This window comes from Phragmites australis, chromosome 7, assembly GCF_958298935.1.
Source record: "Phragmites australis chromosome 7, lpPhrAust1.1, whole genome shotgun sequence".
Taxonomy (NCBI): domain Eukaryota; kingdom Viridiplantae; phylum Streptophyta; class Magnoliopsida; order Poales; family Poaceae; genus Phragmites; species Phragmites australis.
Window position 1 is genome coordinate 25,973,418 of NC_084927.1, and position 26,585 is coordinate 26,000,002.

The 26,585-nt window shown below is 42.2% G+C and overlaps 3 protein-coding genes across 6 annotated transcripts; 1 reads left to right on the forward strand and 2 right to left on the reverse strand.

Annotated features, from left to right (window-relative positions):
• Positions 1-15,322: 15,322 nt before the first annotated feature.
• On the forward strand, positions 15,323-17,900 carry LOC133924397 (ras-related protein Rab-2-B). Of its 2 annotated transcripts, XM_062369903.1 has the most exons (6): positions 15,328-15,574; positions 15,729-15,868; positions 16,331-16,413; positions 16,527-16,731; positions 16,807-16,875; positions 17,503-17,900. In XM_062369903.1, exons 1-6 carry the CDS (start codon positions 15,529-15,531, stop codon positions 17,590-17,592), a joined length of 633 nt encoding a protein of 210 aa, XP_062225887.1. In that variant the 5' UTR covers positions 15,328-15,528; the 3' UTR covers positions 17,593-17,900. The 2 variants fall into 2 exon arrangements, with proteins under 2 accessions (XP_062225886.1, XP_062225887.1); XM_062369902.1 differs by having other exon boundaries at positions 15,323-15,574; positions 16,527-16,875.
• Positions 17,901-19,892: 1,992 nt separating this feature from the next.
• On the reverse strand, positions 19,893-22,249 carry LOC133924399 (small nuclear ribonucleoprotein SmD1a-like). Its single transcript, XM_062369908.1, has 4 exons — positions 21,987-22,249; positions 21,784-21,860; positions 20,407-20,598; positions 19,893-20,320 (listed from the first exon to the last, which is right to left on the reverse strand). Exons 1-4 carry the CDS (start codon positions 21,998-22,000, stop codon positions 20,256-20,258), a joined length of 348 nt encoding a protein of 115 aa, XP_062225892.1. The 5' UTR covers positions 22,001-22,249; the 3' UTR covers positions 19,893-20,255.
• A 428-nt stretch (positions 22,250-22,677) lies between these two features.
• On the reverse strand, positions 22,678-25,241 carry LOC133924398 (protein FATTY ACID EXPORT 1, chloroplastic-like). 3 transcript variants are annotated; one of them, XM_062369904.1, is made up of 6 exons: positions 25,056-25,241; positions 24,140-24,344; positions 23,405-23,572; positions 23,240-23,286; positions 23,115-23,155; positions 22,678-23,029 (listed from the first exon to the last, which is right to left on the reverse strand). In XM_062369904.1, exons 2-6 carry the CDS (start codon positions 24,225-24,227, stop codon positions 22,951-22,953), a joined length of 423 nt encoding a protein of 140 aa, XP_062225888.1. In that variant the 5' UTR covers positions 24,228-24,344; positions 25,056-25,241; the 3' UTR covers positions 22,678-22,950. The 3 variants fall into 3 exon arrangements, with proteins under 3 accessions (XP_062225888.1, XP_062225891.1, XP_062225890.1); XM_062369907.1 differs by having other exon boundaries at positions 24,140-24,347; XM_062369906.1 differs by having other exon boundaries at positions 24,140-24,422.
• Between the last annotated feature and the right edge of the window lie 1,344 nt (positions 25,242-26,585).

Genomic DNA, 26,585 nt, shown 5'->3' on the forward strand with positions numbered 1-26,585 from the left:
GATGAGGTGTCAGCCAGTCAAAGGCCCAAGGCCGCATTTAAAGAGCGTGCGTGGTCTGTCACCTCAAACTGCTCCCACCGCGCTCAGCGTCAGTTCCTACCACGTTCTGACAGAGGGGCGTGGGGTTATTAATTGCACGGGTCCCATCCCGTGCCATTCGGCCCATCTCGGGATAACGTCGTAAGGGCCGAGGCGTTCCGTCTGTCGCGCTACTGTGACAGGGGAACAAGACAGGGTGGGCACGCCAGGCCGCTCTGCGGCTGCCCGGTGGGCCCTTTCCACGGCGCCCGTTGCCAGTGCATTTATGGTGACGGATGACCGGGCGTGCGACGTATTTTTCACCCCCGGTCACTTCGCCCAGAGGAAATGATGACGCCCCTTCCATTTATGGTGTCTCGGAACTCGTGCTCCCCCTCCCGTTCGGGGCACGCTGCTGCCGACGGGTATTTAAAGCCGCCGGCGGCACAAAAGAAAGGAGAGCGTAGTAGTGTGGGAAAACACAGCACAAGAGAAACAACGGCTGAGAAGTGAACAACACGAGACAAGCCGAAGAACAAAGAGCCTCAGGCTCTAAGATAGACCAACATTCTTGTAACCAGCAACAACCTTGTGGGACTTCCTCGGGGCATTTATAGTATCCATACAGAAGTAGGGTGTTACGCCCCCGTGCGGTCCGAACCTGTCTAAACACCAGTGCATTTACTCCTTTCCGCATTAGATCATTCCGCACCGCCGGCCATCGCATTCATACCCATTTATTTCTCAGGCGAACATATTCAGAATCATCCCCCGGTCGAATCTCTAAAAAAGGGATCCCCCAGGATCCCTGCGACATGAGTTCACCCTCCAACACCATCGAACAACCGCCAGCTTCCCTCCCACCTTCCTCCACTTCACTATCGATCAGCTGCCCGCGGGGTCCCGATTTAACGCCGGGGACGAGCTCCATGAGGACAACTTCCTCTTCTCGTCACTGGACGCGCCGCCGCATCCCGACAGGCCACCAATCCATCTACCAATCGGTCCTCTCTTCTCCTACATCTAGCTGAGCCTCATCCTCATCCACCTGCCTCTGCTGATCTTCTTGAAGCCGTGCTCTGCCTCTCTGTCTATAAGTCTAAGCCTATCCACCCCCAAGTCGGATGGATCTTCAACGGATTCTCGTGTATCTCTTCGAGAAAAGATGATAAGATTTGGATTTCATTTGGATCCGTGAGGGATTAGGTCTCTATCTCTTTGATTCATCTCTATCTCAGGATAGCGCCGGCTCGCTGGGACGCGAACGAGCTCTGCCTCGCGTCGTTCCACCACTCGCTGCAGTAGGGGAGGAGCAGGAGGCAGCGGTAGGGTGCTGGTGCGAACAAGCTGTCGGAGAAGGTGGCTGTGTGGGCGACGCTGATAGTGTGGAGGAGGCAGAAGCAAGACCTCACGGAGGCGGTGGCAGGCCACCTCGACGTGCTCTGGGACATGGTCGGCCGAAGCATCGCACTCGAGCTCATCAGCACCAAGATCCACCCCAATAAGCAGAGCAGCCTTGCCCCTTGATCCTCTTCTGGTTCGCTGTGATGCCCTCCCTTTTCCTGGGACCAGTACTCCTCGTTGACTTGCTGACAAGCATCAACCTTTTGAGCTGTTAGATTTTTGTCTTTCTTTCGATCGTAGCTAGAGCTATTGGGAGCTGGATATGCAAAGTTCTTGCCTTTTGGGGCTACTCCGCTTGTTTTTGACCGTTGAGATGTGTATGCTCCGGTGTGCACCTTTGCTTCCCGCCGCCGTTGAGATTTGTGTGCTCCGGTTGAATATATGTTCATCGCCGTTTAGATTTGTGTGCTCCGGCTGAGTATGTGTTCATCGCCATTGAGGTGTTTATGTCTTGCAGTCTCTCTTTGTTCGCCGTTGTACGTTCCGAGATACAACCAACAATACATATCACACAAATATATAGTTAGTTAAAAAAGTAGTAAAACATAGGAGAATAGAATATAGATATAAAATACGGATGATCTATTAGAGTGGAAAGAGAAATAGTAAGAGAATTTTTTAGATGATCTTCTATACGGAGATATGAAATGTGTAATTTGGCTAGGGAGATGCTTAAGAGCTAGCTAGCGATTGCCCGGTCGTGCATGCTGGCAGGGTGGAGAAGCTTTGCTGATACTATGATTGAGCAGCAGCGCTTTTTGAGTTTTGACCAAGCTAGTGTAGCCGGTGAGATCGAGGCGCGCGCACCAACCTCGAGCCGCGCACGCGCTGCGCGCATCGCCGACGGCCACGGCTTTTACGGTGCAAGACTACCCCAGCTAGCCTAGGCAGGCGGCGATGCCGATGCATACCAGGATTCATGCACGCGTGCATGCATCGCTTTTTGATCGATCCGCTGTTCCAGCGGCGCGCGTCGCTGTGGCGCACGTAGCTGCTGCCTGCGCGGCGCGATTGATTTGATCGGCGATCCTTCGTGCGACGATGAGTTACTGCAGGCAGGCGCCGGTGAACAGCAACGATGCACGTGTTAGCAACCCTTCCTAGGAAACGGAGCTAGAGAAGGTTCTAAAAGGAGGAAGAGAAGATCTAGAGGTAGAAGAAGGTGAACAGTAGAAGGGGATACACAGAAAGAAGAAGCTAGAAGAAGAAGGCCAGTTCTGTATTTTCTTCCTTGATGCCCTTCTCGGCTTGTGTCGTTGCCTTTTGTATCTCTTTGGCCAGCCCAGTCCAGGAGCGCCAGCCACGCGTCAGCCCAACACCTAATATTTACCTCTCCTTGAATTGCGGCTTGCCTCCAAGCCATTGTCGTCGTGCCTCCCGGATCCCAGGGCATTTGGATTTTCTGCTCGCCCAAGCTACGACCCATGACCTTGTTGTAGCAGTGCACGCTGGAGAGGGTGCTGGCCGGCGCGGTGACCATGATCTCGGTCTCCACGGAGAAGATGATCCTGCTCATCCTTGTACAGAGTTCGTCGTAGTACGGGGGCACTACCGGGGCAGGAAGGCATTGCGTAGGGAGTTGAGCACGACTAGTCCGCCCCCAAGCTTGCCGCACGGTTTGAGAAGCGCGGCGATGTCAGCGTCGGCACATTTCATCGAGCGGCTGGTGGGCGCCTTCGTGTTCACCGCCCTCAATTCATCTGTTGCGTCCTTGCATGCATCGCTCCTCTCGATGACGCGAAACTTGCCGTTGCTGGTGTGCACACTGCCGACCGCCGGAAACACGTTGAGATGCCGCGCGAAGATGGTCGCGTCCATTGTCGCCTGACGCGTTTCACCCTCTTCCTGCTGCTCGAACAACACCGCCTCCACCTGTAGCTCGGCCTCCATGGTCGCCACCGTCGTGGCGGTGCACTGCCACCAGCTGGTGAGGAAGAGGAACACGACTAGTAGACCGACGTTCGGCTCCTCGGTGAACCACTTCGGGAAGGCTATGGACAGGTTGCCGAGGGCCATGGCCTCCTGCCCTTCCTTTGCCTCGGAATCTCATCGGCAGAGAAGAGCACGTAGACGGTGCGACGGATGTAGTCCGCTGCGAAGGAATCATTGCTGAGGCTGACCTTGATGACGTCGAGGAGGAAGACAGGCACGTGCGGGTTCGCCGCGTACACTGCCTCCGCGCCGCGCTGCATGTACTCGATGAAGAGAAATTTGCCGATGAGCTTGTACACTTTCCCCTATCGCTCAGCAGCTCCAGCTCCTTGAGGATGAGCTTGTACACGTTCGCCCGATGAGCTTGTACACGTTCGTCGCGGTGCGTCCACGGATCCACGCCTAGGCCTTCATGACGTTGCACTGCATGTAGGTGAGCACGGCAAACACTCCAGCGAGGAGCCCCGTTCGATAGGCGCCCGTCAGCTCCAGCGCCGTGAAGACGAAGCTGTGCACGCCGAGCATGGTGTCGACGCTGGGATCCCTGTTCATAATCCACGGGTACTACTCCATGGCTCGCCTGACGTAGAGCCTTCCCATGTCGGGCACTCGGCAGTCGAGGATGACGAAGCCAAAGTGATAATTATGCTTCATGACTATTGAGTATTGTCAGTATTCAACCCACTTTTCTCTTAATACGTACACTCGTCAAGGATAATCAGGTACAAACACTTCACGTCGTACTCTCTTTTACTCGACTTCATAACCTTCAACTGCATTCGAAAAGACAGCGATCAGAATTTAACTGTATTAATAACAGACTCCTTAAGTAGGGTACATAACACCCTGAAACATCTCGTTCTCATAATACTCCAACGGTGTCCGATTAACTTCACTGACCACTAGCTTCGAAAATTCTTGATTCCTCAACTCTACAGGAACATGAGTATTTTCCTCCTCGTCGGATGAATCCTCATCAGCAACGGCTTCCTCCAGCTATTGATCCTTTATCTACATCTCTTCAATTATGCTAGAGATGTGCTCTTGTTCATCGGCTACACCTCTCAGTTGCATCTCACGAATATCTCCAACATCTTGCTTGTCCCCGACATTTATCGGGTCTGATTCATCTACCATTGTCTGACTTGTTCCCGCTACTGCTTCCGCAGAGTTTATCTCTATTAGATCCTTCTAATACGCCTCATCTAACAAAACCAGAGGAGCTCATGGTCATATGATATATCTACATACTGCCTCCAAGTACATGTTGTATTGATCAGGACGAGCTCGCAAAAGTAGCCCTGATTAGCATAGCTTAGCACAGCTCTCAGCTTAAGATCATGTTGCTTGGGATCCAGTTGAAAATGACGCATTAGCCACCTGCACACGCCCACTATGGTCCTCTAGTCTACTCTACTAAGTTCACAACGACACGTTGAAACCCAGAGAAATCTACACCGTTATGACCATAACTAATTTGACTTTCACCATAATATATCCGAAAATATAATTTATCTGACATCCCTAAAAACATCCGAAAATATAATCAATGTTAAGACCGAAAAACTATATTTCTAATTATCAAAATTATAACCAAATTACCGACACCGATTATCACCTAACAATAGGTTTCTTTAATATTGCCCCTAAGCAAACTAACATAATTAAACTAATTAAACATACGTCTACTTAATAAAATTTCTAATTAACTATAATTATTACCTACATCATTATTCTGTACAATTAGATATTCGAAACTACCATACTATAAATACTACTATACATCTAATGACTATCCTACCATATCGTAATTAATATTTATAATATACTACAAAATATAATATTTTCTACATTTATAAACCCTAGGTTATATCTAATATAACTATTATTATACCACTAAACCCTAGATCTAGTGGTACTTACTAATAAAAACATGAGTATAAAAAAATTACCAAAAAAAGTGCTTCAAAATCAGCAGATCGAAAACAGTACGGCTTTACCGCGTTGTCTCCCTCTCCTCTCCTCTTCTTTTCTCTTTTTTTAGAATAAAATAAGTATTTTTCCTTATTTTTTAGGTTTATATAGAGGAGTGGGGTGGGGCCGACTCCCTAACCGCCTCATAAGAGGGCAGCAAGGGACTTAACCGTCCTCTCAGAGAGCGGTAAGGGTGGCGGACGCGGAGATCCTCACTACCCGCCCTCTGAGAGAGCGGTTAACCGCACACGACCTGTCAGAGAGCGGTAAGGGGTGGTCCTACCGTTGTGATCATCCTTACAGCCCTCTGAAAGGGACATTGCCCTTTCAGAGAGCGATAGATGTTTATTTTTTAAATCTTATCACCGAAAGTCTATTTATTTAAATATTTAATAATTTTTTTTTTAAAAAAAACTCATAGAAGAAGGCTGGTTCTGTATTTTGTTCGTCGATGCCCTTCTCGGCTTGTGTCGTTGCCTTGTGCATCCGGTGGTCTATTTATTTATGAATACTTGACAACTTAAAATTTTACTATTCACATTTTGACTAATTCTAATTTTTTAAATATTTAGTAGATTGATATAACATAAGTATCAATTGATATGCTATCAAAAATATTTTATAATATCATACACTTATAAATGTGTACTCATATATTTATAAAAAATTTGATGATGAAATTTTAAATAATAAAATTAAAGTTATCAATTATTTGTAAACGGAGGGAGGAGTAAACAAAACAATCGAGCTTGATTATCTAACGCGGGCCACGAACGACTAGCTGAGCTGTAACGTAGTTTTTCATCTCCGCTAATTCAACGCCGTGTCACGGGGTCGGGTAAGGCCGGGCCGACGGCGAACGGCGTGGTGGTGCGCAGCGGCAGAACGCGGGCGGCGCGGGGCCGTGCGCAACCAGGTGTCAGCCGTGAAAAGGGGCGGGGAGACCCAGCGACCGAACGGAGGCAGGCCTGCACGGCTCATCCGCGTGCCAGCCCCTGCTCAGGCCTTGCGGGCAAGGGCCGAGAGGCCGAATGGAGCCAGGCCTGCACGGCGATCGGCGTAGTAGCCCATGAGATTTCTCTCCACGAGGCCGCACGAGTCGTGTCTTCTTGCGGACCGGAAGGCAACACGAGGTTGTTGCCGGCCCATTCTGTTTGGGCTAAATGTTCTGCGGATAATGAGGACAACGATGGTCCATTTGTCTTTCGAGTGACTATTTTCCATCGATCAAATTTGTGACCACCGGGTTTGTTTTGAGATTTAGGCCCCTTTGTAACACTCTAAATGCAACAACCAAACATATGTAGTATTTAGGGACATAATATAATAAGTTTATACATATTAGTGCGAAGAGGTGAATTTTTTTTTTAGTGAGTTGTTTAGTGAGTTTGACACACTTGCTAACCTACATCCTAAGCATTTTCAGGCTACTTCGTTAAGCTAAGCTCTGAAGTCATGCCGTAAGAAAACATTGAAATAATATTCTAATTAATCATTAAATCGATCATTTACTTAACCACGATTTCAATTATTAATTAGAATACCACTCCAATAGTCCCGACACGTGTTTTATGTCTAAGATTAGAACATATGACTTTCCAACATATAACATCACAAAAAACCTTAACAAAGAGCGAGTGATTTAATTATATTACAAGTTCTTAAGCATCCAAAATTTCTTATAATTTATAGCAAAAGAGATCTACGAGGAGACTAAAAGTAACCAACTTCTAAACAAAAGAGAACTATCCAGCGGAAGCTAAAACTATAAACAAAAAAGGAGGATGGAGCCATATGCCCTTAAGCTCTATCAAAAAACACAACCTCCGAATAGTTACTTACTCATGCCCGTTACCACTTCTAGCGGGCGTGAAGTAGCCAAAGACCAGCTCCTCCTGGGCGGTAGCACCTGAAAAAGTAGCGTGTGTAGGAATTTACTCGTAGGACTTAATTTATATTAGGTATTTATAGATAACCCGACTTCAAGGATTATGAATTGGGATGTTAGCAAGAATACGATCACATGGTTAAGTAAATTTATATGCGAAAGCATCCTTTCTTCACGCTCACCATCTCTGCAGAGCTTAACAAGATAATCCACGCCAACAACCAAAGCCAACAAGCCTTCGGATTCTTGAACCTCTTTCACGCTCATGTCACGTCGAGGTACTGCAGAAAAAAGAACTGCAAAATCCGATCCAATTTTTCGTAATCGATTAGTTAACATGGTGGTTAACCGTATTATGAAAGACAGAAAAAAAAATCATTGGCTTATCAAATACATAATCTCGAATGTTATCAGTTCCGGTACGTAGACCAAATAATACAATACAAGAATTTGACAAAAAATATATGTGAGCATCTAGACTTAACCAATACAACTATCTAACCAATAACCATCAACTGAACATATATGTAGAAGGAATCATAGTAATAACATCTGTAAAGAATCATCTTAACCTAACAATCACCTCAAACCAAACTCGTAACTCTATGACTGTTGCAAATGGATAAAAGCATGCTCATGATCGAGAGCGCAACATTCCAAAATAATTTTACACCATGCATGAGGATACAACTTTACCCACAATACTCGAGGACCATACGGCTTAAGTGATCACACAGGTCCACCCAAGGGTACTCGTATCAACCTTTTTCAATAACCCTCAACTATTTAAATCAGATATCGCTCGGTGCGAAGCCTACTTAGATTAACTCCCGGAGCAATCTTAAGTGTCTCTTACAAGCCCGTCTACTCACACCGTCGATATGCGAGCTTAAATAATCATAGCTACAGAGGTATTCATCTTATCTTACCATTAGATCGATATGTGGTAAATACGGTAAGTGCTAGAGTTAACTGCAATAATGATCGATACTTAAGCGACACAAGTGGTTTACGGTGTCCGAGTTCCTCTCCTGACCTACCCTAGAGAACTCCACATCAGGGCAGGAGAAACACCCCTAACACAGCCCATATCTTGCCTCATCCTCACTACTCAACCAACCAACACCATCAACCTAACATTGTTATCAATGTGACAATAATTAAAGCCTATAGCTCGCAAACGGGGTTGAACCACCGCTCGACTTCTACCGAAGAATCAATGCATGGCTAAACATTCCGGTTAACTTTTAAACTAGACCATCATCAAGTTAAACTCCGGTTATAAGGAGATGGATCACCGATAACTTAAGATGGGGTGTAATGCATCAACATAGGTCCTACCTATACAAGACCCAACGTCGACTCAATAATATGCATAACGTACATAAAGCATATTTTATCACATTAGACACATATGATCCAAATTAATGGGAGAAACATGTGTTAGCTGCTTAGATGGCTACCTGATGCTACCCACATAGAATTTACAGAATCCGTGTGGCTCGGTGTCACCTTCAATCACACCCGCATCACGCTCTGGTTCCTCATTCACTAAAGAAGAATTCATGCAATGATGAGCATTAATAATATGCAACAATGTATGCTATAATATGCATAACAATAAGCTAAAAGTGTAAGATATGCGAAATAATAATAAACTTCGCGATCTAAATGACTTCGAAAAGCTAACAAGAGGTCGAAGACTCCGGGAGAACTCGAAACATCTGGGTTTCGGAGCCTCCAGGTTGTACTCTGGACAGGGTTTCTCGGTTAGCTATTTTTAAATTAACTCGAAAGGTCCGAGCTGAGTCTGGAACCCCTGGGTTAGGCTAGAATATCCGGGTGAGGCTCTGAGCGAGAGTGTTCGGTTAGCACCATGAATTACCTGGATCCTCTGGGTTTGACCTAGACTATCTGGGTTAGGCAGACTTGCATTCCTCGATGATCTTCCTCGGCCGATTCGACTTGCATGTTAAATCTATCCTACATAAACATACATATACACTATACAAAGGGTTCTAGACTCAACTTGCACCCTAAACCCTAACGATTTTTTAGCATAAATCATCGGGGTTTTCACTGGGCTACCCGGACTATTCAGATCCACCTAGACTATCCAGGTTGTCCAGAGAAGTTGCTTTGAGGGGGAAAACTCAGCCAATTTGATTTACGAGTCTGTCCAAACCAAAGGAAAACATGTTTGAGATAGTTCATAGAGTCTAGAACTCACTCACCAACCTAGCAGCATGATTCCTAGCACTAATCTCATCTGAATCATCTCTTTTTGCTCCGAAGCTCAAGAACTCAAGAATCCCGCAAACTTAGTTTCAAACTCGAAATCGACCCACCAATTCACGCATTCTTGCTGAGGGAAGCCTAAGGGACTTATCCACGGTACTTGTGGAGGTTGGTGACCACCGGGTGATGAAGGAAATGAAAAAATTGTTCGGGAAAAGGAATCGAGAGAGAGAGAGAGAGAGAGAGAGAGAGAGAGAGAGAGAGAGAGAGAGAGAGAGAGAGAGAGAGAGAGAGATGGTGGGGGCTGCTGTCCCAAGAGGAGATAGGGTGGTTGGTCACCCATGTGGGCCCCACATGCTAGAGAAAGAAGCTCGTTTCAATTGCAAATTCATTTATTTTTCTCATCCAATTGACTTAAACCAAGTGATCTAATGCTCTAAACAAAATTACTCAAAATTAAACCTAATACTTATGAAGCATGATTAGACTTAATTACAACTTCGGGACATGACATAAGGATTCAAAAATCTAGGCAAGTTCAATCTTGCGTTTTTCTTATTTTTATATTTTGGAAATCCTTTGTTCCAAAGGAGGCCTTAGGTTTGTTGGGTCTACAAGAACCACCAACACAAACTTATAAAACGACACACATATGTATGCGGTGGAAATTTGTCATGATGTGAACATATTCTGCGACCACCTATATGCCCGCCACTAAAAAACAACATATGATTTGCAAGGTACGCAAACATACCAAACGGGAGATGAGTTGTGTTCGGATGTTCACGCCTCCATGATATCTATCTATAGGGTGATGCTATACTTTAAGTAATAACAACTTTGATCAGGCAATATCCTCGTCCATTCGATGACGATATTCATCGAATGGCTAGTATTATTTCTTCAACCTACTGTTTTATCTTCTATTTAGGCGCTTGCCCCCATGCTCGCTCTCGACATCAACTCACTCCCTTGCCTCCCGCCCTCCTCCACCCATCTCCAGCAACGCTCAAGCCTTCGCCGTGCTAACCTGGACTCCTGGCTTTGTTGGGCCGTCTCCGTTCGCCCTTGCCCCGGCACTACCCATTGGTTGTCCTCCATCGCATGTGGCCAACGACGTCCCCGTAGCCTCGACGCTCCACGCCCGCCTCCTCTATCGGGTCGGTCTCCCTCCCCAGGAGCTCCCTCTAAGCCTGCAGCAGACAAATCAACCTGTCAAGAAGCCACCGCCACCAACCTCGGAGCCCTAACCACGACGGTTGTTGGGCATTCACACATGCTCACATGGTCATTTGAGAGATCAATGTTGTTTTCAAACGCCTGACAATTAGGAAGTGTGCTATCTATATGATGATAAAGGTCTCTCCTATAGTATACCCCAAGCCGAGCATGCCTCACAACTAATTGGGCTGGGCCTACCCCTTCCCGAATCCTCTTGAAGGGCCAACCTAGAGCCGATCACCGTAAGCAGCATTTCCTGCCGCGTTTTGAATTGAGCCCACCTACGCGCCCTATTTGAGTAGCAATAAATTCGACACAATAGAGAGGAGACAATATGCAATCGGTTGAATAATTTCATTGATCATAGGGTGTTTATATACATGTTGAATAGGTGCCTATTGGGGATACACCTTTTCCCCAACAGACAATATTGGTTTGCGTAGGAATGCCCGTTTTAGTTTTACAATCGTCATTGACAGTAACGTAGATTCGATCAATTCTTAACACTCCCCTTTTATCAATTCGTCATATGTATATAGCATGATGAAAACTCCTCTAAAACTATATGTGGAAAATATAAGGAGAAAAAAATGATTTTAATATGCTATTGAAAAACTCCTTGAAACTCAGTGGGAAAATCTTAGGAGAAAATGATGTGGCATGTATGAATGCTTGTATTAATATTGCCTCATTAAAAACCTTACATGAGAAACCTTGATAGGAAAAACTCATAAAGCAAAAGAGTACAATATTTGTGATATGAGGATCATAACATGTTATGTATTAGGGATTTACTCCTCCTGAACTTTGCATATCTAAAGTCGTCTCATACCAGTTCCATAAGTGGAATAAATATATTGGTAAAGACTTTATGAATAAATATGTAAAATTATCATATGCTATTGTTTGGAAAGTATATATCCTCCATTTCCGTAATTCATGAGGATAAAATAATTTTGGGCAATATGTTATGTGATATTAGACTATATATAATATGTATGCACTTGAGCAATACAAGAAATATTATTTTTATAGATAATGGTAGATGATTCTGATGAACCAATAACACACGAATTCTATGTGTGGTTAATCATTCTGTAAAGCATACATATTCATGTGATACTTTATATAATTGTAATTATCACAGAATGATTAGTAGAAGCAATCATGAGAGCCTGTTTTGATGACTTCATTGAGAAGGTTGTTCCACTATTTATAAGAATATAAAAATTTGTCAGATAAATATCCAATATATGTATATCTAACTATAGTCATATCTTGAGTTTTCTGATAGAATAAATCAAGATCCTTTTTACCTTATAAATATATGAGGATATTATTTACTCCTTCCCAATGGTGTTTGTTGAAGTTGCGCTATTTTTAGCTAGCAAGTTATCTGCAAATGCAATATTAGATCCGATGCAATCTGCAAGATATATTAGCGCTACAAAGGTAATGAGATATGAAACTTTGAGTCCTAATACCTCTTCATCATCCTGAGATTTGAATGGATCTTTATCCATTTAAAGGGATTAAATGACCACATGTGCTTTAATGGAGATAATATATCCATATTGAATTTTTTCAATATCTTCTAGATATATACAGACTAGTATACAAGTATTTCAGAGGGAATATGCTCAAGTTGTTGATCTAAGTAAAATTTTGATTTTACCTAATTTATTCATCTCAAATTATGTCTTAAAATGATTGAATGTCTTGTGTATTTTCGATGATATTGAGATCATCTACATACACTGAGATGATACAAAATTCTTTTGAGGATTTTTTTAGACACATATGAGTAATCATCATTTGAGTAACCCTTTTACTGAAAGAATTCATTCAGTCGGTTGTACCATATTTTATTCGACTTTTTTAAACTATGAAGTGACTTTGCACAATATATGTTGTGATTTATTTTGGAATTTGGAATTTTAAGTCCTTCGTGGACTTTTGTATAGATTTTCGAATCAAGTGACCAGATTATGCCAATAATATTAAATATTAGAATGTTACTTTACTCATAACTAGATGTTATGTTACATCAAAATTGATACCGGGTCTCGACGTGAACCTTTGTACTACAAGCCTTGCTTTGTATCTCACCACCTTATTGTTTTCATTCTGATTGCGAACGAAAACTTATTTAGATCTCACTGGGAAGGTATATTGGGGAGGAAGTATTACTGATGTAAATATCTCTCTTTTCTTAATTGAGCATAATTCTGCCTGAATTGCATCCTTCCATTTGATCCAGTCCGAGTGCTTCAGGTACTTTGCCATTGTCTTTGTTTCTAGATCTACCTTGAGGGTTTTGACTATTTTAAGGACAAATAAATGTCAAAAATTGTAGTTTTTTTTCTTTTGAATCAAATAAATTTATGGATATTTCATTTACTCCCTTTCAATTCATTGTGATTTCCCACAACAATAGAGTTAGGTTATTCTGATGTCCCAGCACCTAAAGTAGTGTGCAAATTTGTGCATGATCTTGGATGTAAAGCATCCATATGCCTTGAATATTGAGTATCCATAATGTGTTTGTCAACTTCAGGTTGATTTATATCTACTGTTTTGGAAGTTAAACTTTATATCTTTATGACCACGAATGATTTTAACAAGCATTATCCCGTGTGACCATACCTCACCCCCTCTTATTTTCATTTGATTGTTGAGTGGTTTAATTAGGTACATCCACTCCTTCTGGCGTATTGAGTGTGGTGATATGATTTAGTGACATTTTGTTGTCAGTAAATGCATACGGTAGATATTTACAAATTGTTGCAAATTTATGAATCCTTAAGCTTCTTATTCAGATTCTTTAGTACATGAATCTAAGGACTGAATGCATGTGATATTCAAATATATTTCCTGATATTCTTTGTGGTACTTGTAATCTCCTCCTAATGCCTAAAAATTATCCTTATTAGCGCACTAGGTTGTGAATAAGTCCCATGTTAGGGCTCGAGGTATTTTATGATTGACGTATAATTATACCTCATATAGATCCATAATTTCATATGAATGCCCATTGATGTACACTGCGGTGGTGATATCATTACATATATAGTGTAACCAATTTTTCGCAGATGAAAAATACTTATTTGATTTCCACGTACTAGTTGCAACAGGGAAGCCGCATGATATGCAGTTGGTCTTATTTAAATAAAATCTGTGTTGTGTAAAGCCGCATAATATCCAATATGAGGTTGGTAGATTGCAATTCTAGAATAATGGCTATGAAAATAATTTCAACTCTGTTTGATGAGTGATTTAGCTAGAGTATATTTAACGTGTACACATAAGTTACTTAATGCCTAAGATCATACAATAATTATTTAATGCCCGTGAAATGAGTTTAACAGCATTATCCATTTCAATAGATTTTATCCTGTGTTCATTATAATTTGCTCATAATTTAATAATTTAAGCAATAAATTTGCAGATGCATCTATGATCATCATAAAGTATCTTAATAATACATATAATAGCTGAATATGACTATATATATCTTTTTAAATGCATTTAAGAAAAATGAGTGGCTCATATTAAATTTTAAGGTAAGATGACCTTAAAATTATTTTTCTTGTAGCACATACGGTGCACATAAAATCTGAGGATTTTAAAAAATTTGTAACATATATGTTACAACCAATATAATTGCTAATATTTTTTTATCATCCATAAACCAGGATGACCAATGCGATCATGCTAAATCTTGTATTTATCAAATTTCTAAAAAAATATCTTGTATGTAATATGTGATACGGGATTGATATTTGTATGATGCAATCCAGATAATAAGGAAGAAACTTTCTCAAGCATTTGCTTGTGATATCCATTGGATTTGGTGAGAAATAAATATTCATCACCGTTCTCAATTTGGTATATGAAAATCATTTGGACTGATATCTTTATAACTGAGTAAGATACGAGTTGAATCAGGGTACAAGAGTGCATCCATGATCACTAAGTATGTAACCATAGGGAGAATAATTATGGCTCAATCTAAATCCACAATTAACGTATCACGTTGAACAATAGTTATATCATTTCCATGTTTCAGAGTATGAAAATATATTTGCTCTCAGAAAATTGTATTAGTGATACAACTTTTGACTAAACAAATTTTGTCTTACATCTAATTGCTTTCCGCAAAAAATTTATATATAAGAAAAACTTACATAGAAATTTAACTCATATATAGAATATATACCATGTTGATTTTTATGAATATCATGTCTATTGTATATAGTGATATAAAATATGCAACATCATATTAGGAGACTAATTAAGTTCTTCCGATGTATCACGAGAAATAAATTTTATAAGCATATCATATACATAAGGATATTATTCTTCTGCCGGATCAAATCACTATTCTCTATAGTTTAAGAACAATCTACCAGTAGAATGCTCACGCGATCGTTTGAGAGATCAATATAGTTTTCAGACGTGTGACAATTAAAAAGTGTGCTGTCATAGGATGATAAAGACCTCTCCCATAGTATACCCTAAGGCGAGCATGCCTCCAAGCTGACTGGGCTGGGCCCGCCCCTTCCCGAATCCTCTAGACGGGCCAACGCGGAGCCGATCGCCGCAAGCAGCACTTCCTGCCGCGTCCTGAATTGAACCCACCCGTGCGCCCATCTTTGGATGCCTCGGGAGTCTGGAGACCACCCGTGCGCCAGGTCAGCTCGGTCTGGTCTGGCACAAGACGGCACGGCAGCCCGCCCCCATCCCACAAGGGTCCGCACGCCACCGCCGCTGCTGCAGAAGGAGCCGTCCCCGAACCAGCTCGTCTCCCTCCCCCGCACGCGTGCTCTTCTGTCCTCTCGGAGGAAGGCGAGATGTCGTACGCCTACCTCTTCAAGTACATCATCATCGGCGACACAGGTCCGTCCCCCGCCCACCGATCCCTCCCTCCGTCCCCTCCCGTTCCGCGATTGGATCGGCGCAGCTCTTGCCTACAACTGCGGCTGGGGAGATCTATCCGGTTGTCCGCCTGCGATGATACTCACGGCTTTGTTTGGCTGCCGGTGATGTGCAGGTGTCGGCAAGTCGTGCCTGTTGCTGCAGTTCACCGACAAGCGCTTCCAGCCCGTCCACGACCTCACCATCGGCGTCGAGTTCGGGGCACGGATGATCACCATCGACAACAAGCCCATCAAGCTCCAGATTTGGGACACGGTATATCCTCCCTCCCCGACTTTCCTTCTTCCCTATGCGTCCTGCGATGCTTTAGATCGTTGGGTGGCTATAGGGTCTAGTACTACCAATTAGGGCAACCCTAGCCAGAATTGCTTGCTTGATTATTCATGGAACTTAAGCTACTCAATTGCGGTTGCTAATTGGATGTGCAAATTGCTGTAGCATAATGCCCTTTTGGTGTTTGGAGCTCAGAACGATAGCCTTGTAGCTTGCTGAGTTCCAAAGCTGCGATATAATGGATAGATAGTCACTGTTCTTTATGAGTTCGCCCCCAGTGAAATTAGCGAATTGTTATCTTTGCATTGCGTTGGAACCATTGGACCATTTTTTGATTTGAGATATGCTTGGTCCCCCATCTTTTGCTAAATGTTAATATGGAATACCCATGTGGTCACATGCATCATTCATCTGATCTGATGTGGTTATCTTTTAACATTATAGGCAGGCCAAGAGTCATTCAGGTCTATAACTAGATCATACTACAGAGGTGCTGCTGGCGCTCTTTTGGTTTATGATATCACCAGGTAATTGGCTAATTGCCAAATAAATTGGAAGTTGCTTGGGTTGTCTTTTTATGTGCATGTTGTCTTAAATCGTGCTTGCGCTGCCTTTCAAATCCTTGTTCAACTGACTTCAGGAGGGAGACTTTCAACCATCTTGTGAGCTGGCTGGAAGATGCGAGGCAACACGCCAATGCTAACATGACGATAATGCTGGTTGGGAACAAATGTGATCTGTCTCACAGACGTGCAGTGAGCTATGAGGAAGGAGAGCAGTTCGCAAAGGAGCATGGTCTGATCTTTATGGAGGCATCTGCAAAAACCGCACAGAACGTTGAGGAGGTGATGCTTGATTCTTGGAGTGTCTATTTGCTGTTAAGAATATTTCAAATTTTGATCATGCCATTTGAAATGCAGGCATTTGTCAAGACTGCTGGAGCAATCTACAAGAAAATCCAAGATGGTGTCTTTGATGTATCTAATGAGGTAACTTTTGAATGTCAAGTCATTATATTTGCTCTGCTTACTGAAAAGAACAAGTGAACATCTTGGATGTTACTTTGAGCAATTTCAGTACATTCTTAGTCATTGTATTGCAGCTCACAAACTCCCCTGAGATAAAGCAAGATACTCATGTACTTTTTTGTTCCACTTTACTATGTATGGATCCTTGCCTCGTGTTCATATAAGCCTACGTCCGTCCTTCCCCATCTTGTGGAAAGTCCATCTCTTTTGCTGAGAACCGTTATATACTGAAATCTTGCACTGAGGATAGCCAAACATGGAAAGGACAATATTGACAGGCTGAGTGCCGAGTTGTCCTTGTGATCTTTTGCATTTTGTTGTAACTAAGACTTAAAGACCTTGCTCCTTCTTTAAAGAATGGCAGCGCTCCTGCATTTTCCTTCTAAAAGAAAGGGTGGTTTTGAATTTTTTAATATATTTTTGTGGAGCAAGGTTTTTTTTCCCTTGGTACTGAAAGTGGTACAGAAAAGCATCCTAGGATTAGCAGGGAAATCATTTAGTAGTTGGAAACACTTGTGCTTGGTTACATTGCAGTATTGTGTTACTATCCCACGAGCATGATCTCATACTCTTTTGTTAAATTTGCAGTCTTATGGAATCAAAGTTGGATACGCAGTCCCTGGCCAATCTGGAGGTGCTGGTGCCTCGTCTTCTCAAGGTGGTGGCTGCTGCAGCTAATGCGATGTGGTTCCGAGTGGAAAATAGTTGCTCCAGAGTGCTTTGTTATTTCACGCACCTATGGATTCTGTTCCTGAACGACTAAAAAGATTCAGTTGATTTATGTCAAGCGTTCATACAGTTCAGTCTCTGTAATTTACTAGACTCTTGCTTTTTCCAATCGTTTAGCATCCACTCATATGTGTAAATTAAATAACACGATGCATGGTTTAGTCTGATGCTCATGTCGGTCCTTGTATCCTTGGCTCGTTGCCATGTAAGTTGTTAAGATACCATATTCGGCAAATAAGCATCAGGTATATTGGCTATGCTCATCAGAAATTGGGCTAATCACTGAATATTCTTCTTCCACAGGAAAATGAACTTCACATTTGGAATTCTGGTAGATTTTCAAAACCATGTATTATTTCTAGTTTTGGTTTGTTGTAAATACCTTTTTTTTTTATGAGTCTTCGAGTAATACATCTTTCTGGCCCTGTAAGTAAAAATTTCCCAGTGGCATGCGTAAGTTCAAGGGTTCCAGGCACGCCAAACTTCTACGATTGAGTGAAGAACAAGATGTGCCTGTTCTTGTCTTATCATACTAATTTTACTCACCAGACGCAAAGTTTGAATTCCAGCAATCCAACGCGCCCTTCCGAATTGGATTATTTGATGTTTCCTCTTAGGGGCAGTATAAGAGGAAGAAGAAAAGACAGGCTAAACCATAAAACAGCAGTTCAATAGAATCCGCAAGATACAAACCCAACCAACCAAACAAAAATAAAAATGAAGGCTACGAGACAAAAGCATATATATCATGAACTTCGTCGGAAGAAAGGGGCCAAAAGAGAAGAACGAACTTGTTGTCTACACTCCACACCAACCAGCCTCTTTCGTCAATGTTTCAGTAACTACCACCAAAATAAGCAACAGAAACCTGCACCGACCAAATTACTTTACAACATCTGCTGCATGCAGCGGTAGCCGTAGCTCCAACGAAGAACGCTAACGTTACGTACATGTACATACACAGACACAACTGCACGCGATCTGGGGTCAAGTACAGAGTGACCAAGAACCCGCGCCGTGCCTGCGCTGCTGCGGCCGCGGCCTGCGGCTACCCCTTGCTGCAGTCGTAGCAGGTGTGGTTGCGGCCGAGGTCCTTGAACCTCTCGTAGCCGTGCCTGAAGACGCCGAGCCCGAAGAGGACGCCGACGAGGAGCATGATCACCAGGATCACGAGCAGGCAGCACCCCACCCTCTCCTTGTTGAACTTGAGCTTGCACATCGCTCCCGCCTCCTGGTTCGACCGCCTCTCTCTCTCTCTCTCTCTCTCTCTCTCTCTCTCTCTCTCTCTCTCTATCTATCTATTCGGGCGATGATTCTGCAGGTTGTGCACTGGCAAAACCGCATTCGGCTTCTTATCGGAGGAAGACTGCGACTGCACAAGTGTCGTCCTGTCTCTTGGGCGGTATGGCAGCAGGTATTGCTAGCTAGCGAAGCTATAGCCGCAGCTATGCGAGTGAGTGATGATGTGCCTTTTTCCTTTTCGCTATGCTCGGAATCTGATCGCAGGGGTACTGTATGGACTAATCCATTACACATGGCCGGTCTCTCTCTCCCCCCCCACAACTGTATGAATGATTGCCGTACAAAACTACTCCATAATGTGGCCAGGAAAAAGGAGAGATGGCTGATGGAACGAGCATAACGGGAGGGCATGTGGGGGAAATTTAATTCGGAGAGAGCAACGGGTGGATGATATGATCGACTCAGCTATAGACTAGTTGTATTTTACACTTGGGACCGGATGATGCAGTACGTTGAATTGGCGATGTGATCACGGTAGAAATGGATGAACGGACGACGAGATTGCAAGCGGCAATGAATACTGACTGCGATGCGTACTTGCTTTGATTTATGAGAACTAGATAGGTTCGTCGTAGCATCAAACTTTTCTCACTCTCCTCTCTTGGGATAAGATGCTCGATTATATTTTCTTTTGTCTTTTGAGATGCTCGATTGTACTTTCTAAAAGACCACGTTTACAAAAGGGGCTCTTTACAAGACTTCTCGAACTCACGGAGAAACCAATAGACATCCCAACACGTTTCAAGCATCCCAACAGATTCAGATAATCCAAGCATCCCGTTTTAACAAGCGTTTAGCCAATACATCAGAAAAATCAATAGAAGTCAATAATACGTTGTACGAGAGGAAATTGTAGATACAAGTGATTCAGCTGAAGCAATATCTGAGATGTGCAATGTCAGTATTGCCCAACAGCCCAACGGCCATTTAGTTCCAAGCAGAGCAACAGAGCAAATAAGGGCAGGTCGAATACAAAACAATTGCAAGGCGTAGCCCATGGGCAAATAATTCCAGGGTAACAACTAAAAACACAAGCATAATACTTAGATATCCCAAGATCTACAGTCCTATATGTATTCCAGGGGGAAGACATGACGAATTAATTACGATGTAACCTAAGATAGACAGGAACAATGGGTCAAATAGACAGGATGATTCCACAAAAGAACTACTGAGATTTGTGATACTTGGTTCACGTTCAACGGAAGGGCAACAATGCAACATTCTTTCAAATAGCTTGCAGGGAAAGCAGGTTACATTGTACGGGGAACTTGTCATGCAAGAGAGCCCAAAGAAGGGAGTGATAGAGCTCAGCGCGGTCCCCTGCCCCGACCACGTCCACGACCACGCCCGCGACCACGCCCCAAAGGCTTTCCTGATTTGAAACAAAGTTTGGCCAGTCAGTTGATATTATCAGTAATAATTAGACTCAAATAGACGACAAAGATCAGGCAATCAAACCTGCACTTGGCTTCTTAGGCTTGACCCTAGGAGTCTCCTCTACCAGCAACGTTTCCAGGTTTAAGCTGTCAGGAAGGATATAATAGCGAATATTGTTTCCTCGCACACTGAGGTGGTCAAGGGTTACAGGATTCTTCCCTTTCAATGTAAGCTTCACTGTCTTCAGATGAGTATTCATGCTTATGTCAACACCTACAAAAATGTGCATGAATCAGTGGATCTGTAATACAAACCAAATCATGATCCCAGTCTCACCAATATTAGTAAAATAAGTGCGACAACATAATATCGTGAGAGCACGTCATTGAAGAACCAAAACTGCGGTCAAACAATGATTTTCTTGAATGTAGCAAAAAAAAGATTTCAAATAAGCTTGTCATGATGCATTTTATGGTTTCTCCCATTTTCATGAACAATGAAGCCTTGCATGCCCCAGCATCAAAATGTAATTCAAGAATATTATCCACCCAAAACATCCTATTTAACATTTAGAAACCTGAAAAGCTGAAAGATATCCTTCCAATATTAATTTCCTATTTTCCGTGAAATTCTTATGAAAAAAATCAATATTCTAGCAACTAAATGTAAAAAATGATCTTACATTATTTGTATCTTTCAGTTATGAAGTAGCGTACGATATCATCTAAGTCTCAGAAGTACAAAACCCTCAAAGAAATCATAAAAGCAAGTTCAAGGGAGGCTAAAACCATTGCACATTTGACACCCTGGCTCAAACGCACTCTTCAATTATCAACAACCGGTGCACTTCACAATACTTTCACAAAGACATATACCACCATTCCCTAGCATTAATAGATCTCAGATTGAAGACTTTAACATAGAAAACTACGATAGATAATTTCAACTATCTCCACCTACTGGTCATCACCCGTCAGGAATGAATCCCCTTGATCAAAGAAAGAGAAGATTTACCAAATGCATACAACCTTAAAGCAACACACAATTAATCATATCATCTATGAACCAAACAGGACAAAAGACTAAAACCCAAGCCTAACCCAAGTCTAACCCAAGCCTAACCCAAGTCTAACCCAAGTCAAACTGAACATAACTATATAGCATATCTCAGCGAAACGGTGGAATGACCACATATGGCTCCATCTGCAATAATTTGTAGTGCACCACAAGCACAAGAACTGAGCACAACAGGCATGATCAATTCTACAGTCTCTAAAACTAAGTACGACGGCAGTTAACTACCAGACAAACAACACCGCAGCGCTCAAGCAAATCCCACTAACTCCTAGATCGAGCTGAGCAGTGAGCACAAAGCTAACAAATCCTACGAATGCACGCACCGGGAACAAAGCCCTAAAATTTAAAGTTTTCCCCACCGGAGGTGAGGACGAAGCATACCGGTGATGGTGCCGTGGACCACCGTGCCATTCTTGAGCTCGATGGTGACCGTCTCGTTGTTCAGCTTCATCAAGAACCTGCGACCAAACACCGGGCCCAAATCCGCATCAAATCAGCCGAGGTTTCGCACCAAATGGATCAGCGAGGAACGGCGAGGAGGGTCCTATCGGAATGAAGGGGAGGCGAAAACGGGCGAGGGTTACCTGACGAGCTTCATCGTGGCGGAAGACGGCGGGGAGGAGCGGAGGCGGAGGCAGAGCTGGGGCACGGAGGGGGCACGGCTTTCTCGGAGCGGGAGGAGTAAACCCTAGTTTGAAGGCTGATCCGGCCGACGGGAGGAAGGCGGCTCGGAGCGGCTTAGTTGGGCCTTTAGTGGGCCATTTGGATTGGGCTTGGTGGGAGCTACCTTTTCGGGAAATTTGGTTTTATGTGAAAAAGTAAATCAATATTTGATAATATATCTGAAACCGATCCTCATTCGATCCTCATTCGATCCTATATCCGAACTAATTTGTTACAAAGTTTATTCTTCACCTCTCTTATCAAATACGATTTTTTTTTTACAAACTAGCCTATGTAGACCTATATATGATCAAAGAATAATCAACTTCAAACACATTATCAAAACTTGATTAAGACATATAATCTATTTTCCCAACTTCTCGTGCTGTTGCAAACCATTAAGAGACGCTATTCTGTCTCTTTTTTGTTCTAGGGCTAAAAATGTGTTCTTACCTGCCAAAAAAAAAACGTGTTCTTAAAAAAACACGTTTTTGTTTTTGCACAAGATACGAATGCATAGCAAGAGAAAGTTTAACTAATGAGGTGCCAAGGTATCAGTGTGTGTGTGTGTGTGTGAAACTCTGTTCATTCGTTTGAATTGAAGCAACACGCTCATCTGGACTTCAAAATATTTCAAGTTAAAGTGGAATACAAGTGTCTCTAGTAGAAGCTGAGCAAGCCAAATGGAGTATCTTTTATCACGTTCATGTGGAAGAAAATAGCATGTTCACTGAAGGTAGGGATACTATCCTCTGAAGCTTTATTTGCTCAAAGTTTAAGGCTATCAGAGCCAAAAACCAAAAGCCCGCAGTGAACCAAAGATTCGGGAACATACAATGGGGATAATCGAAGTTGTATTATACTCGCTGTACTGAATCCATCTTTCTAGGGCGCCGCGATCTTCTTAGGTGGGGGATTCCCTCCGGCAAGCAGTACATATGCGTAGAAACAAGACATTGCAGTGCTGTAACATTTTTAAGCGGGAGAGAATGTCAGAACTTATTCCGAAAAGAAAAACGGCTTTGGATGGAAAATGTAGAGTAAAGTACCTCAGTGAAGCATAGAAGCCCCAAGGAAGGAGTCTGTTTGTCTGCACAAAGAAGTAAAGATTACTGTGATATTAAGACCGTAATAGCGTCCCATATTCCATAAGAATGAGAGTAGCAACAGTTACCAAGAAGTAAGCATGAGAATACTTCCATGTCAGGAAAGCAGAAATTGCTGCAAAAACACAAGTAGAGCAGGTCCATAAGCGATGTGTACACCAAGGTTGAATGCAATTACATTGTGACTCAGATACAATGTAACACAAAGTTTAGTATGATAGTATTCATCCCACCTGCTTGGGTCAAGATGAGTAGGAAGTTGGATCTTCCACTCCACCAAAACTTTAGACTGAGAGTACCAAGTAGAAGAGTGGCGAGCCCTGGTGCGACGCCCAAGACAAGACTTAGGGTGCTTCTGGAGAAAATGTATCCTAGAAGCCCCATAGAGAATAAAAGACCACCTGCATTACCAAATGAATTATCATTATTTGACTTATTTGTATGTGGATACTTGCAAGACACCAGAGTTGATATTTCCAGTGCTACTGTCAACATGATTTAGAGTACAAAACTAAAAATATCAAACCACTCAGAAATACGGGCTACCATTCACGTGTGAAGAACGTGTCAATGAAATAATTTGTCTGTCAATCATGTTTTAAGTATGGATACAAAAAAAAGAGAAGGAATGATGTTGTTACTTTCCACTAATATAGGCTTTACCATGTTACATATCAGATCTATAGGACATAACATATTAACATGTTATGTAATGGAATTCGTAGAGCTATGGTACCACGGAATAAAACTATTTTCTGAAACTTGCATTAGCAATCAACACATTTTTAACAACTGTGGACAATTACGCAACGAGAAGCTCATAGTTCCTTGAAAGTAGTAACTGGTAAACATCTGTGCAAACAAGAACAAGGAAGAAACAACACTTAACAAGATAGTAGTACTCCTTGTACAAATTATATCCATCTAAGTGCACAGCAAAGTTTTACAGTCATGAAATTCAAACTTACCAAACGGGATCCCAAGGCAAAAATCATGGATTTTAGCACTCCTCTTCTGGGAAATAACATGCTCATCTACTTGTACAAATTCCTTCATCTGATCTGATCATAAGTTTAAATCTTCAACTCGATCATTCTCATTTGCACATTTTGTTGAAAGTTTAGCACCAAAACCAAAAGGCTTCATACCCACCCCACTGGTAGAAATCAAAAGCTGCTGGGACAGCAAAATATGTTAACCCTTCTTCTAAAAGTTATAGCCAAACTAACCTTGTAGAAAGAGCATGGGTTCCTACAGAGATTTGACATCAAACCCTTATCATAATTTCTTGAGAGAGAAAAATACAAATATCAACACAGGCACAAAAATGTATAGGATTCCCTATATCCAGCAAATATTTATCTCTTTCGGATTATGATCACTGATCTATTTTGTTCACTTGAGAATAGAACACTCAAAAGACAGTCCTTTTAATAAACACATAATTGCAGAAAATATCCTAGACACCTCAAGGACAAAAGATTAATTCAGTGAAATTGGATATTTGCTGTCACAAATAAGGCCAGGAGAACATAAGCGCACCGGTTCTGCCTTCAATTCATCATTTTACACATAAATCGACCTCTAATACAAGAACAATTACACCTCAAACTACGAAAGACGAACTCCTTTTATTATTTCCACAAATAAGAAAAATGCAGTGAGCAGCCTTATCAGACAAAGTGCTCATCCACACCAAGTCACCAAATAACCTCCTTTGCCACCTCCTCGTGATTCGATCCGATCTCATTTTCCTACGGTCATGACCAATGGTCAGCTAACTCCTAGACCAGGTCCTTCACATAGAACAATCGTGATACAAACGCAGGCAAGGGCTTCAGCAATACCGGAGTTAGGGTTTAAGCGTTCGGATCGGAGGTATACCTTCGGGGAAGCGGAGGGAGCGTTTTGCAGCCACCGGCATGAGGACGGAACTGTGGTGGCTCGAGTTCGCCGGAAGGCCGCCGTGGCCGCGGCCGATCCGTGGAGCTGCGCCGCCGCCATGGGGACCTCAAATGGTGAAACGGAACTCTTAGGAGGATTTCCAAGAAGAGGTAAACTCGTGTTAGGCCATCTCCAGCAGAGAAAGCAAATTGCAAATTTGCAGATTCGGTGCAACAGTATTTTGCGGGTCACTGTTCATGTACCGTAGCATCAATACTGTTCACAGAGGCTGATCAGAGGCAGGGTTCAAAAACCGTCGGTAACCGCTCAAAAATCGCGGTTACCGACCTTCCCGGTCCGGTCCGATTTCAAAAACCGCTCGGTAACCGAATTTTGAATTCGAAAAATTCGAAAAAAATAAAAAAATTTAAAAAAAATTCAAAAAAAATCTTAAAAAAAACTAGACATAATTCTAAGAACTTCTGTGAATTTTTTTTTCAAAAATAATGTCGTTTGCATCATATTCTATAGGGAGAAAGTTTGAAAAAAATGAAAAAAATTGAAGCGCGCGGCTCAATTATTAACTCATGTTAAGGAAAAGTGTAACATGCAAACACATATTTTTCTTGTATAAAACGTATTTTAAGAGAATCTTTAAAATTGATTTCACTTTATTTAGAGTTTTATTAAATTCTCTATGATTTTTACAAAGTTCACAAGCATAAAGTGAATATGTTAAGAAACATCACTGTAATTAATTTTTTCATGTCTACTATTATTTTTTCTACGTAAATCATAATATAAATAAGCTAATAAAAGTGGTTTCACTAATTTTTAAGGTGTGATGGGTCAGTTATGAATTAATCTAGTCGCAACACATTTACACAATCATGCATGTTACAATAACTAATTCATGAGTTCATATATTTTTAAAAGATATAGGATCATGTAAGAAGACTAAAAAAATTAGTTTCATGATTTTTGGATTAGCAAAGAGTAAACTATGCATTTACCTTGGTTTAACAAATAAAATTTCTCACAGAAAATTTTGAACTTTTTTATGAGTATAAATACTTTTATCATGTAGATCATGTTACAAGGAAGCCAACAAAATTTGTTTCACTTGATTTGAAGCTCGGATGAATTAGTTATTGATTTTACAAGATTGAACTCTTTTTTAGGTTTTTTGTTGAACTGCGCTGAAATTCGATAAAACCGCTCGATAAATCGAGAAAACCGAGCGGTTACCGACCCAAACCGCTCGGTAACCGACCGAATCAAAAATGCGAGAAAATCGCTCGGTAACCGACCCAAACCGCTCGGTAACCGACCCAAACCGCTCGGTTACCGAGAGGGCAAAAACATGATTTTTTTCGCAAAAATTTAAAATTTGCCGAATGAATTTTCTCCGAATTTTTTTGAATTTTTGACCGGTAACCGCGGTTATCGCGCATGCTCCGGTCGGTAAATGAAACCTTGATCAGAGGTAGAAAACGTCGTCTGTACTGTAGCAACACTGTAGCTGTACTG